Source organism: Tripterygium wilfordii, chromosome 5 (genome assembly GCF_013401445.1).
Source record: "Tripterygium wilfordii isolate XIE 37 chromosome 5, ASM1340144v1, whole genome shotgun sequence".
NCBI classification, from domain to species: Eukaryota; Viridiplantae; Streptophyta; class Magnoliopsida; order Celastrales; family Celastraceae; genus Tripterygium; species Tripterygium wilfordii.
Window position 1 is genome coordinate 2,185,962 of NC_052236.1, and position 14,900 is coordinate 2,200,861.

The 14,900-nt window shown below is 37.4% G+C and overlaps 3 protein-coding genes across 3 annotated transcripts; all 3 read left to right on the top strand.

Moving 5' to 3' along the window:
• The first annotated feature begins 1,299 nt into the window (after window positions 1-1,299).
• On the top strand, window positions 1,300-2,630 carry LOC119998518 (uncharacterized mitochondrial protein AtMg00810-like). The gene is made up of 2 exons (XM_038845871.1): window positions 1,300-2,150; window positions 2,504-2,630. Exons 1-2 carry the CDS (start codon window positions 1,300-1,302, stop codon window positions 2,628-2,630), a joined length of 978 nt encoding a protein of 325 aa, XP_038701799.1.
• Window positions 2,631-3,197: 567 nt separating this feature from the next.
• On the top strand, window positions 3,198-5,124 carry LOC119998995 (isoflavone 4'-O-methyltransferase-like). Its single transcript, XM_038846482.1, has 2 exons — window positions 3,198-4,050; window positions 4,650-5,124. The coding sequence occupies exons 1-2, from the start codon at window positions 3,247-3,249 to the stop codon at window positions 4,959-4,961; spliced, it is 1,116 nt and encodes a 371-aa protein (XP_038702410.1). The 5' UTR covers window positions 3,198-3,246; the 3' UTR covers window positions 4,962-5,124.
• Window positions 5,125-11,915: 6,791 nt separating this feature from the next.
• On the top strand, window positions 11,916-14,686 carry LOC119998520 (isoflavone 4'-O-methyltransferase-like). Its single transcript, XM_038845872.1, has 2 exons — window positions 11,916-12,707; window positions 14,266-14,686. The coding sequence occupies exons 1-2, from the start codon at window positions 11,916-11,918 to the stop codon at window positions 14,575-14,577; spliced, it is 1,104 nt and encodes a 367-aa protein (XP_038701800.1). The 3' UTR covers window positions 14,578-14,686.
• The last annotated feature ends 214 nt before the right edge of the window (window positions 14,687-14,900 follow it).

Here is a 14,900-nt window from a genome sequence, read left to right on the forward strand (position 1 = left end):
TGGGATGCTTTTGAAACAGCAACCTACCTCATTAATAGACTTCCTACTCCAGTTTTACATGATCCCTCACCCTTTGAAAAATTAACTAGCAAGATCCCTAATTACAAGTTCTTAAAAGTCTTTGGATGTGTTTGTTTTCCTTGTCTTCGACCTTACCAGACACATAAATTCCAATATCATTCCGCTAAATGTGTCTTTCTAGGGTATAACCATTCTCATAAAGGTTTCAAGTGCCTTAGTTCTACAGGGAGACTCTATATTTCTAGACATGTGGTGTTTAATGAACTTGAGTTTCCTTTCCAAACTAGGTTTCTCAATACTCATCATAAACAATCTGACACGGTCATCACTACTCCAAATTGGCTATTCACATCTCCTGTCACCTCAAATTCTTTCTCTTCACCTCAGTCAGTCCATAGGTAGTCAAAGATGGAGACCACCACACATGCTGACCATGGAGCATCACACATTCCTAGTAGTCCCCAAACAGTCACTCCATCTGCAGAAAATTCCAACAAGAGTCTCTCAGTCGATGTGAACTCTGTCCCAAAAATCATGCCAGATACCACTATAGAAACTCAGTTATCTCCAGCCATCTTAGCTACAACTCAAGCAGTCCCACTTGACAACACAACAAACCCAAAAGTAGCACCTCAAGCCACTGAAAACATTGTAACTATTGGCCACCAAATGCAAACCAGAAGCAAATTCGGACTACACAAGCCTAAAAAATTTCCTACAGAATATCAACTATACACTGCCACTCTTGCTCTTCCAATAGAACCTAAGACTACATAGGAAGCTCTCAAATCAGCAAGCTGGCAAGCAGCAATGGTTGAAGAATTTAATGCTCTATAGTGTAATAAATGGGTTTACAAAGTGAAATTGAATGTTGATGGGAGTTTTCAAAGGTGCAAAGCAAGGCTTGTGGCCAAAGGTGTTCATCAAACTCCAGGCGTTGATTATACTGAGACCTTTAGCCCGGTTGTTAAGGCTTCTAGAATTCGAATTGTGCTAACTATTGCTGTGTTAAGAAACTGGATTGTGAGACAGCTTGATGTCAACAATGCCTTTCTGCATGGGACTCTCCAGGAAACCGTGTATATGCAGCAACTAGAGGGCTTTATTGATGCTCACAAACCCGGTCACGTCTGCAAACTTCACAAGGCCTTTTATAGTCTCAAACAAGCTTCGCGAGCGTGGTATGAGAAACTGAGAACAACCTTAATTGCTTAGGGGTTCATGAATTCCAAGTGTGACTCCTCATTGTTTGTCTACAAGCAAACTGCATAGGTACTCATGGTCTTGATTTATGTTGATGACATGATTGTCACGGGCAACAATCCTTCCTCACTCCAACAATTTGTGCTGAGGTTGAACAATCAATTTGCTCTCAAGGACATGGGTTCTCTTCATCATTTCTTGGGTGTAGAAGTTCAAAGGGATGTAACTGGCATGTATTTGACACAAACCAGGTATATTGAAGATCTCCTAAAAAGAGCTGGCCTAGAGAACACTAAACCTTGTCCTACTCCGGCTGCTATTGGCAAGCACTATACCTCAACCGATGGAGATCCTATGACTAATCCCACGATTTACGGAAGCATAGTGGGAGGATTGCAGTATTTAACCAACACTCGACCCGACATCTCCTATATTGTTAATAAACTCAGCCAATACCTGCAACATCCAACTACTACTCATTGGCAAGTAGTTAAGAGAGTCTTAAGATATTTGAAGGGAACCAGAGATATGGGAGTTCATATCAAACCATGTGACAGATTAGCTCTTGTTGGTTTCTTTGACGCGGATTGGGCTTGCAATCTAGAAGATAGAAAATCAGTGGCAGGTTACTGTATTTTTCTTGGAGATACTATTGTGTCATGGTCCTCAAAGAAGCAGAATGTTGTTGCTCAGTCCTCTACTGAATCTGAGTATCGCGCCTTGGCTAATGCTGCTTGTGAACTAGCCTGGATTCAGTCTCTTCTGCATGAGTTCTCATTTCCTTTGCCAGCAATACCAATCACTTGGTGTGATAATCTCAGTGCGGGAGCTCTTGCAGCCAATCCTGCCTATCATGCAAGGACAAAGCACATTGGCATTTATGTTCACTTCATCCGTGATAGAGTCCCTACAAGATTACTCCAAGTGTGATATATTCCTTCATATGATCAAGTTGTTGATTGTCTTACCAAAACTCTATCGCACTCTCGATTCAACTTTCTCAGAGACAAACTTGGTGCGGTTCGCAGAGCTTCTCTACCCTCAAGTTTGAGGGAGGCTGTTAAGAAAGCTTCCTAAGCTACACCGTTTTTACTCTTGTTGTAAATGTCATGTGGCACTGCTTAATTGGCTTAGCTTTGGGGCTTCTTCCCTACATACTGTATATATACAATTGTCTTTGATGTCTGTAAAGGGAGCCGTCAAGTTAATACAATACACTTTTCCCATTTACCACAACTTTATCTTGTATTACACGTTGAACACAAGGTCATATATACAGAGAGCCATTAACTATACAAGACATTCATTTCTATCCTCAATTGTTGCACGTGAATCTCTTTGTTGTGAAAGATAGAGATCAAGTCTCTCTTATGGTTGATCAACAATATGTTGTTGAGTCTCGTTGATTGATAAGGATGAGATTGAGCTAGTAGTGGAATTATCTTTTGTCTTTGAGGAAGTTACACTTGGACCAAACTTATCATTCAGCATATCTCTCATTAACCCATGTGAGGACCCATGAGAACTACCTTATCTCTCCATGTTACAACCTTATCTCTCCATAATGATTTCTCATTTTTTTGGTCCTCATCCGTATGTTGTGTAGCTGATTGAGCATCAGATACTTGGGTCTTAATTATATATAGATAGTCTATATAAGAAATTTATGATAGTTTATCATTGATTTACATATCATTTTGTTAAGTATATAGCTTCAATCACTATAGAGAACATGTGAATTATTTGACACTTTTCCCTTTTATGTATTTAAATATCCAGTTGTTGCCTCTATATTTGAAATTTTTTTCACATTCTGCAACTGTTTCCACATTTTAAACGCATGTACATACTCCTCTTGACCTAATAGGCATTAAATTTAATTATCTGTAGTATTGTTTAGTACCATTTGTTTTCATAACAATAAATTTTAATGTCTATAAATTAAGATCCTCCATTGTAAGAGAGGAGAGTGTGCCTAATCTAATTCCAAGTAGAGCTGAGCTTCTAAGATATCCTACGACTATGGATCCCAATCATTCTCCAGGAGCAAGAGAGCTACTTGAAGCTCAAACCCACTTGTACAAACATTCCATGAACTACATAACTTCCATGTCACTCAACTCCATTGTTCAGCTTGGAATTCCTGACATAATCCACAATCATGGAAACCCCATCACTCTTCATGAGCTGGCCTCAGCAGTTAAGGTTCCCCCGGGCCGAACCGGGTATCTGAACCGGATCATGCGCTTAATGGTTCACTCAGGTTTCTTTGCCACAACAAAAGTTGACTACAAGAATCAAGAAGAAGAGGAAGTTGCGTACATTCTTACACCTTCTTCTACTCTTCTTCTGAAAGACAATTCAATCTGCTTGTCACCATACGTTCACGTGGTACTACACCCGAGCATCGTAGCCTCATGCGGTTTCCTGGCTGACTGGGTTCAAGGAGGTGATGGTGATGGTGATGATGATCATGATAAGCTTGCGGTTTATGAGAAAACAAATGGGATCAGCTTTTGGAATTATTGCGGCCAAAACCATAAGTTTGGAAAGATGTTCAACGATGCGATGACTGGAGATTCTCAAACGATGAATCTCATCATTAGAGATTGTGCACCAATTTTTGAGGGAGTGAAATCACTTGTTGATGTAGCAGGTGGTGTTGGATTGACAGCCAAGATTATATGCGAGGAATTCCCTCACTTGAAATGCACAGTGCTTGACCTCCCACATGTTGTTGCCAGTTTGAAAGAGACTGAAAACTTGAAGTATGTAGGTGGAGACATGCTGAAGTCTGTCCCTTCTGGAGATGCCATACTTCTTAAGGTATGGGCAAATCTATATTGCTTTTTGACTTATTAATTTTTTACCAGTAAGGATAGGTATTCCAATTATCTCAGTTACTGAGTTGTACGCACATGATTTCATATGCATCATGTAAGACATGTGGAGCCCATCAATTAATTTGGATCCCGAGCGTCTAACGTAGCAGTTCGGATAACTAGGATACCAAATATTGGGATCTTTATCATTTTTTCGTTTTTTACTGTAGAGGGTTAGTTAAGTCAATATACACGTAGTTGTTTTCTTAATTTGTATACTATGCCATTTTCATCTAATAATTAATTAATAGTAGATATGTACTTGCTTTCTTAATTTGTATACTATGTCATTTTCATCTAATAATTAATTAATAGTATATTGGATTTGATTTGATTTTTCTGATTTATATATAAAGTGATAGGCCCCTTGATGTAAGACGATATTAGCATCCATATCTTACTATGATTTCTTTTGTAGAACCTGCTTCATGCATTGTCGGGTTGATGGCTAGTTTATATAAAAAATTAAATCCACAGACAAAATATATATTCTATGATTTGATTGCTTATATACAATTATATATGTAATATATTATGATGTAGTGGACATTGCATGATTGGAGTGATGAAGATTGCTTGAAGATATTGAAGAATTGCAAGGAAGCAATTGGAGGCAAAGGCAAGGGAGGAAAAGTGATCATCATAGACAGTGTGTTAAGCGATCAGAGGAGCAATGGTGATCAAGAATCAACTGAATTAATGCTGATATTTGACATAATGATGATGGCTTTGTTTACTGGAAAAGAGAGAAGTGAGAAAGAATGGGAAAAGCTCTTCTTAGATGCTGGTTTTAGTCATTATAAGATTATAACATCTATGTTTGGTTTTAGATCTCTTATTGAGGTCTATCCATAAATTGTGTGTTTGTGTGTGTAGTCATATATGTTTTCAATATTTCCAATTCCAAGCATTTGAGTTTGAGTCGTGAGAGAATGTTGTTGTGTGTATGTACTTTAAGTATGGTGTGTTGTGTTTATTAAGCATGAATCAATAAATTATTGAAAATATTTCAATTAGAAATAAACACTCTATTATGGTTTGTTGAAACACTACCAGAAAAATTGATTAAATATTACCTCAAAAATTTGCAAAGAAGAACAAACCGAATCAAGTTTGAAAAAATGGCTGAGTCATGAACTAGGTCGCTCTCTTGAAGACGATTTCATGGCTTTGCCTCTGAATTTTGTGCTTACGGTATACAACAATGTTGTCCCCAAGATAAAGCAACCCAGAACCTTTGTAAGTGATATTTACACATAAGAACACCAATAATTGTTATGCTCGTTTCTATCTTTCTCAAAATTGTATATCTCACAGAGATTCGTCCTTCTTTTTATAACACTTGAAAGAGTGTGTCTCTTCAACAAAATTAGAACAACGGGACTTCTCAGATCGACGTAATGTTTGGTTTAAACAAAAACACGTTAAATACGTTTTACAGTTTTAATAAAATAAAAACTGTTATTTAAAAAAGAGAGAAACAAGTGTGTTCAAGCAGGAGTGGATGCTGAGGAGACCCGTGAACTACCGCTCAAGCGGGAAGGTATGCCTAACTCCCAAGATGACGACTCAAACGGGATCGGGACCTAGGTTGAAATAAAAAAGCCGAAAAACATATGTAATTGAAGAGGGTTTACTTTTCCAGCACGAGAGAAAGAGTATAGCGTATGTACCTTATATAACTCCCAAACACTTAATAATAAACCAACTTATTTCATACAACTCTTGTAGTCGTATGTAATCCTCCATTACCTATAATGCACTATTTTGAGATGTTAGAGTGGGGGTGTTAGTTCAACTTTTTTTTATTAAAAAAAAGCCACTTTTTATTGTGTACCCCTAAAACATTTGGCCACACTTTCTTCACTCAATCAATATAATTATCTCAATTTCATGGTTTGAAAGCATTCAAATTCATGGCACTCTATTTAAAATATTTTGACTAATGCTCCTCTTTTAACCCACTACATATTGTTGCATTCTTTCTTTATAAAAGTTGGAACCACAACAGTAAGAGAGTGATTTACAGCTCAAAAATTGCATATAAAAATTGCGTCCCTCATGTCCCATGTCTGCCATTGAACATATGGTTAATTTAGTGGATAATTTTGAAAGTAACATATATGTTAGTTTAAATAGAAGCATATATGTTGTCTAAAATGCTAAGATTGTTTGGTTGAATAAATGTTTTTTTTGAAACAGAGGTTTGGGAAGGGGGTAGGATTCGAACTCACGACCTAATGGATCGGTAATCCCTTACATGCAACGTGATTGTCATTCAACCAACGACTCACTTGCGGTTGAATAGATGCTGGAAGCATATATGTTGTTTAAAATACTATGACAAATTACATACAAGGTATTATACATTTTACCCTAAACAGAAACAATATCCCGCGCAAACATTCTAATTGAGTTGGGAGAAAAAGGGAATACGACGTCCAAACTTCAAAAGAGAATAAAACACCACATGCTTGGCGAACTAAGGAATCAGATGCCCGTAAGCTTGTAAAAACAAGACTTGGAATAAAATATATTCATAGAGAAAATCACAAGAAAACAACAGGGCATCTAAAGGATGGTCTGGGAGCAAGGACAAACAAAAGAAAAGAAAAAATTACAATAGAGGGGCAAGCCACAAAAACTTGGAATGATGGAAAATCGTCTTACAAGAGCCTAAAGTCATGCGGTCGCCATGCGGACATTAACCTATTTTCTATGTCATTCATATGGTCTAGACTTAATCCAAAAATCCGGCAACCTAAATCTTTTTATTCAAACGTGCCGAGTTGTTTATGTATTCTTCAAGGAGGTTCGAGCCCTCTACAGTTCTTCTTTGGTTTAGAAGAGATGCACTAGAATTCTCTTGACTTGATTCTTATGGGATACAACAGCCCAACTCAGTTGTATAGCTAACTCAGACCTACACTTGATGGTTAGCTTGAAGCTCCACAAGAAACACCTTTTGATTTCTGCCCAAAGAATATTAGAGAGAGTATTTTTTTTCTAGAGAGAAGAGAGCTTGTGAGAAGTGTGTTTTGTGAGGCTTGGGGTAGAGGGGTTTATATAGGTGGGCTAGGAGTTAATGACTTCATCAGTTACGGCTATAACAATTGAAACCACCCAATAACACCACATTAGTTACTCGTAAAGGGCCTTGAAATGGCCCAACGTAAAATATCACTTATTAATTGGTGCATATACTCCATACAAAAAAAAAAAATTGGTGTATATACTCCCTTATTTTTTTTCAATGTGGGATTTATTGTTTTCCATTGAATTAGAAGGGGTTACAAAGATTACAATAGACAATATTAAATATGGTAAGGAATAAATATGATTGATTATATTAAATATTTTGTTTCCTTTTATTCTAAAATAACCCAAACAATCCCCCCACAAATTTTAAATAAAATAAAAAAGAATATACTCGGGCAGGGAGGACCATTATGCATCATGAAGATGTGCAATGCATTGAACCTCCACTTAGTGAACTATCAACCTTTACTCTAGAGTCGTTAGTGGTTGATGAGTATCTCACATCGAAAAAATAGGGCTACCAACTCTAGTTTAAAAGGATCCAAGGCACCCTCACCTAGTAAACCGGTTTTCTGGGTTGTAGTTCTACCTTGGGCCTTATGGGCCGGTTTGGGTATTCATCATTGGTGCTTTCATTGAGAGAGTCGGGTTTGCGGAGAGGGCTGCCGTCCGGGAAAGGGCTACCGTCTGAAGGGCGAGTGGAGCCGCCAGGCGAGCGTAGCCGCCGTGGACGTCGGCTGTCCAAGGGGGGTGGTTTGATGAGTATCCCACATCGAAAAAATAGGGCTACCAACTCTAGTTTAAAAGGATCCAAGGCACCCTCACCTAGTAAGCCGGTTTTCTGGGTTGTAGTTCTACCTTGGGCCTTATGGGCCGGTTTGGGTATTCATCAGTGGTCTCGGACTTGAACTATAACTACTTAGATGAAATAAAGTATCAATAATCACACATAATAGTCCAGGTGTAGACATAGGCTTCCATAGCCAACACGTTACAGTCGTGTGTTGATCCCAGTATTCATAAGTGCTATTTGAGAATTTCTCCAAATTTTCATTAGGAGCAACCCCATTCCCACACTTATATAAGTGAATTCTGTCAAGGGTGTTCTTGTACATCATACACCCCACTCAAACAAGCTACATATATTCATTAAGAGTTTTAGAAAACTCAACCTCCAAACAGTATAGGATAATGCACACACATCATATGGATGGAACAAATAATAGTGCATTGTCAACCACCATATGATTCGTTTTTCCCATTGAACCCAGTTACAGAATCTTTGGTCCTTGGGTTGGGTATCCTCATACGTGGCTCATGACTTAATCAATGGGCTTTAAACCCATCCCCCTCGATGTACTCCGGACCCTATCTCTTATCAAGGCCTTCGTTAGTGGATTTGCAAGGTTATCACATGATTTCGTATAGTCCACATTTATAACACCATTACACATATAAGATCTTACATTACTGTGTTTTCTTCTTATAGGTATGGACTTCCCATTGTAATAACGATTCTTTATTCTCCCGATAGCAGTTGTACTATCACAATGAATAAGAATTGGTGGAACTGGTTTCTCCCACATATGAATTTCTTGTATGAAATCCATAACCAACTAGCTTCTGTTAGGACCTTAGGCTTAATACAAGAGGGGGTCAATTGTATAAAGTAAGTCTTTTTAAAACTCCTTTTGGTTCCTGTGATTGCTAGACTAGGTTTTCTTTTGGAAACTAATTGATTAAGTCTAGGATTAGAATAGAATTCAACAAACAAGATGCTAAAATTATTCTAACAGAGAATATTCAAATGATGTTCACACAATTTGATCAAACAAGTAAGCATAGGAAGAGGAGAGTAATGACAGATAATAAAACACAATCAAACAATGTAAAGATTGTAAAAAATAAGGGAAGAGAGAGTGCAAACGATTTTAGAGTGGTTCAGCCAGAAATGGACCTACTCCACTACTCAAGGCTCCTCCTTGAGATTTGAAAATCCACTATGACAGCTTGTTGATGCAGAGACAAGCCCACCTCTTTACACAGCTGGTTTTTGGCTCAAGTACTAGCCACACTTTTACAAATATGTATTTTTGATATGGCTAGAGGTTTAGAAACTAAATTTTGAGTGTAAAGAACCTCTAACAAAGAGTAGGAAACAGTAGGGATGGCAAAAAAAACCGATCCGAGCATTATCCACAGGGTACCCCGTCCGTTTAAAACCCGAAAACCGATCTTATAGGTTTTGGAAACGGTTTTGGTTTTTGTTTTCAAACCCGTCATGGTTTAGGGTCGGGTTTGGTTTTTGGTGTCAGGTTTCGGGTACCCGAACCGTTTAATAAAAAGATTCATTATAGCAATAATATTATAAATCATCTATAAAGATATACAACTAGGATATTAAATTATAACATGATAAAGCATATTAAAACGTATATATTTATAGAAGCATACTAATAAAACTATAAATTAGACTAATTTGAATTATAAAATCATAATTAATATAAATCATACTCAATATTAATTTATATTAATATAGTCTTCAAATAAAAAAAAATTAAAAGTTAAACGGTAAACGGGTACCCGATAATAAACGGTTATGGAACGGTTCTGGTTTTGGAAATTTAAATGGTTTTGGAACGGTTTTGGTATAGAATATATTAAATGGAAACGGTTTTGGTATTTTATAAATGGAAGGGTACCCGACCCGTTGTCATCCCTAGGAAACAGTAGGCTAGAGATATGAATAACAAGAATTGCTTGGAAGCTCGTATGAAGTTTCTCTATATTCTTTTAGGCAGCCTCTGAGAAGATTATATAGGACTAGGGTTTCTCTCTTGACCATTTGAATCATGTCCTTGATTGTAAGAGTTGAAATCATCCTAATTTATCTCCATTCCCTTCCTATCATCTTCTTTCCTTTCTTGTCTTCAAGGAATCAGATTTTCTTTCTTTACTTGTCTTCCAAGAATCTTCTTTCCTTTTCTTCTAGGAAATCATCTTGGATTTACAATTTCTTCTTTGACTTCCAGAAAATATTTCTTTTGATTGCTCAATTAGCTCATATCTTCCAATTTGCTTTGATATTGCCATAATCAGTGTTTCTAGCATTACTGTGATTCTTATTGCCATAATCAGTGTTTCCAGCTTTCACACGTCTAAAATCTACACCAATTTCGTGCCCTATTACTTGAGCCTAGTCAGCAAATGTTGAAGTCAGCAAAGATCTTCCACATCATGTGCTGTAATAGAAGATTTATATAGTCCTGAAACTTGACAACTTGTAACCTATAAGTAAGCTTCATGTCTTCGATAAAAATTAGTCAAAACTATGAACGGAGTATGAGGGAAGCATTTGACATTATGAAGACATAATAAACTTAATCATATAGCATTAACAACCCTATAAATTTGATCATAGATACATACTAAGCACAACAAACATAACAAGCATATTTTGTATCAAAACATACCTGAACAGCTTCCTCACTAGTAGAGCTTAAAGCCATAAGCTCAGCCTCCATAGTAGAGTTAGCTATAATAGTTTGGTTTTTAGATTTCCAACATACAACACCACCACCCCAAGGTAAAAACATAACCAATGGTAGAGAGAGAATCACTTGATAAGGTATTCTAATCAGCATCAGAAAAACCTTCAAGCATAACATGATATTTTTTATATAACAAGCCATAATTTTTAGTAACAGACAAATATTTTATAACACGCTCAATGGCAAACCAATGTTCTTTACTAGGTTTGCTAGTAAACCTTCTGAGTACTCCAACAACATATGAAAACGAAGCATAAGAAAAAGATGAAAAAATGATCGAGAAGAGAATCATCATCCACAAAAGGAGCATTGCAAACTTGATTATTTCATGGGACATATTTGCATGTGGCGATGATATCCACTCTCACAAAAGTTGCAAGAGAACATCTAATAGAGATAATAGTGGAGGTGGGACGATGACGGTGGTAAAGATGATAGTGGAGGTGTGGTCAATGATGGTGGTTGAGATGGAGGCAGATGTGGTGCGGAAGGTGACCGTGGTGGAGATGAATGTGGAGGTGTCTCAGATCTGCATGTCTAAGATATATGCGAGTATTAAAGATGAAGGGCAAAAAAATGGAATTATGCAATTATTAATTTCTTAAAAGAGAAACTTATGTGGAAAAAAAAGTTCACGACTTTTGTGTCTATGTGTCAAATGGGTACTTATGTGGCATTTGTTATCTATTTAACTTTAACTTTGAATTTTACACTATTTAACTTTATGTATTTAAATATCCAGTTGTTGCCTCTATATTACCTAATTATTGTTTTCACATTCTGCCACTGTTTCCACATTTAAAACGCCTGTACATATTCCTTTAGTATTGTTTAGTATCATTTGTTTTCGGTAAAAAAAATATTTTTCGTCCCTCAATTATGCGACAAGCTTCATTTTCGTTTGTAAACTTTTTTTTGTCCCATTTTCGTCCTTCAAGAGAGATTGGGGCCAGAAAATGCTTGTGTGGCATGTTGGAGAAATCTGATTTGAAGAATAATAGGATTCCACGTTTATTGTAGGGACAAACGGAGTACTTTTCCATAGTTGGGGCAAGAAAAAAGGAGAAAAAAAAGTTAAGGGATGAAAAGTACCTATATGCCTTTGTTTTCATAACAAGAAATTTTAATGTCTATAAATTAAGATCCTCCATTTGTAAGAGAAGAGAGTCTGTCTGCCTAATCTTATTCCAAGTAGAAGTTCTAAGATATCTCTAGAACTATGGATCTCAATCATTCTCTAGGAGTAAGAGAGCTACTTGAAGCTCAAACCCACTTGTACAAACATTCCATGAACTACATAACATCAATGTCCCTCAAGTCCATTGTTCAGCTTGGGATTCCTGACATAATCCACAATCATGGCAAACCCATCACTCTTCATGAGTTGGCCTCAGCAGTTAAGGTTCCCCCAGGCCGAACCAAGTACCTGAATCGGATCATGCGCTTAATGGTTCACTCAGGTTTCTTTGCCACAGCAAAAGTTGACTGCAAGAATCAAGAAGAAGAAGAAGTTGCATACATTCTTACACCTTCTTCTACTCTTCTTCTAAAACACAATTCAATCTGCTTGTCACCATACGTTCACGTGGTACTAGACCCGAGCATCGTAGCCTCATGCGGTTTCCTGGCTGACTGGGTTCAAGGAGGTGATGGTGATGATGATGAGCTTCCAGTGTATGAGAAAACACAGGGGATGAGCTTTTGGGACTACTGTGGCCAAAACCCTACGTATGGAAAGATCTTCAATGATGCGATGGCCGGGGATTCTCGATCGATGAATCTCATCGTTAGAGATTGTGAACCAATTTTTGAGGGAGTGAAATCACTTGTTGATGTAGCTGGTGGTGTTGGATTGACTGCCAAGATTATATGTGAGGAATTCCCTCACTTGAAATGCACAGTGCTTGACCTCCCACACGTTGTTGCCAATTTGAAAGAGACTGAAAACTTGAAGTATGTTGGTGGAGACATGCTAAAGTCTATCCCTTCCGGAGATGCCATTCTTCTTAAGGTATGGGAAAGTCTATTAATTTTTTTACCAGTAATGATAGAGATCCCAGTTGTTGGTATCCCAATTATTGAGTTATACGCACATGATATTATGTGCATCCAAGGACGAAGCCAAAATATAATATGAGAGGGTCATAGGGGTGGACAAAAGATTTTATGTCATGGTGGACAAAGTTAAATAGGGATCCGGGGGGCAACACCTTGGAATTTATTTTGAGTTATATATTAATTATATGTTCGAAAAAATGAAAAATTAACACTGAAAATCAAGTAGATATAAAATATGATAAGTAATCATTGTCACATGTCGTCTTGTTTCAACAATGAGCTTGATTTTCTACAACAAGAGGGTTTAAATAGAAAATTCTTGAGGTCCTTTCTGTTATTTAGTGTATATATATGTTGACTCCAGAGTAGTGTACGTACTACCATTGATACAACACATATTATTACAGCCTTGGTCCAACACTCCTTAGGTGGGATCTTGGTTTTGGGTCCGTCCCCAGTCGGTTGCGATCTCCTTTGAGATGTTCTTCTCTTTTCTTGAGTTTTGGTGTCCTCCGTGGCGGTGCTCCTTCCGCCGTTAGTCGTGCTCTTCCAGGTGTACTCCTTTGCTCGGACCCCTAGCTAGACCCGATTGCTTCTTCTGCCTTTTCATCAGTTTGAGCATGGTTCCTCGCAGTTCGTTCCTTTGGCCTCCTGCTGCCGTATGGTGGTGTCCATGTTTCTGGCTGTTTTTCCCTGCTGTTTCTACCATCGCTCTTGGTGCTAAGATCTCGGTCCTCTCTTGGAGTCCTTTTACTGCGTTTTTAAGGCTTCTCTAGAGATGGGTCCCTTCTCGGAGTTTTGCTGCTGTTAATCTTACTATTTGCCCTCTTTGGTCCCATTCCGGATTTCTGCGTGCAGTCTTGGTGTTCCTTTGTCTGCTCTCTTGGGTTCCCATGTGGATTTTTTCTTGCTTTTTGGTAGCCTCGATTCTCAAAGCTGGATCCCCATCCTTTTGTGTTTGGGTTTTGGTGCGTGTCGCTGGACTGCTCCTTTTTTGGCTTCTCGGTTTGTTGGTTTCTTTCTATTCAATTCTATCCTGTTATTTAGTGTATATATATGTTGAGGCTATTTAAAAAATTTTGAGGTGGTTCCTCAAGTACATGAGGCTTCACGACTTCACTTATATTCTCTGCATCCAACTCAACAACGGGGATAACTGAGATATCAACTGTTGGGTTCCTTATCACTTTTTTTTTTTTGCTGTAGAAGGTTTGTTAAGTCAATATCTATGTAGTTGCTTTCCTAATTTGAATACTATGCCGTTGTCATCTAATAATTAATAGTATATTTGATTTTACTTTATTTTTCTGATTTATACATACAGTAATATGCCCCTTGATGTAAGATGATTTTAACATCCATGTCTTATAATGATTTCTTGTATAACTTGCTTTTTGCATTGTCAGGTTGATGGCTAGGTTAAAATAAAAAAAGTAATTCCACAGAAAGAATATATATAAATTCTATGAATTGATTGCTCACATACAATTACGTAATATATTATGATGTAGTGGACATTGCATGATTGGAGTGATGAAGATTGCTTGAAGATATTGAAGAATTGCAAAGAAGCAATTGGAGGCAAAGGCAAGAGAGGAAAAGTGATCATCATAGACATTGTGTTAAGCGATCAGAAGAGCGATGGTGATCAAGAATCAACTGAATTAATGCTCATATTTGACATATTTATGATGGCTGTGTTAACTGGAAAAGAGAGAAGTGAGAAAGAATGGGAAAGGCTCTTCTTGGATGCTGGTTTTAGTCATTATAAGATTATAACATCTATGTTTGGATTTAGATCTCTTATTGAGGTCTATCCTTAAATTGTGTGTTGTGTAGTTATATGTTCGTGTGTTTATGTACTTTAAGAATGGTGTGTTGTGTTTATGCCTAATTAGCTAGTCAAGAATGAAACATTAAAATTGTTTATGTGGCAAAAAGATTTGAAGTGGACCTATGTGTCAAACATTTGTCAAGGTACTTGTATGGCATTTGCTATACTCTTATGGTTTGATGTGCTACTAGCCATTATAAGCAACGACGAAACCATAAATTTATAGAAGGGGGACAAAGGTTGACTAAAGTCGGGGGCAAAGCCCAAATTTTTTTTTCTTAGGGCTCTTTGTTGAAAACTAACAAGAACAAG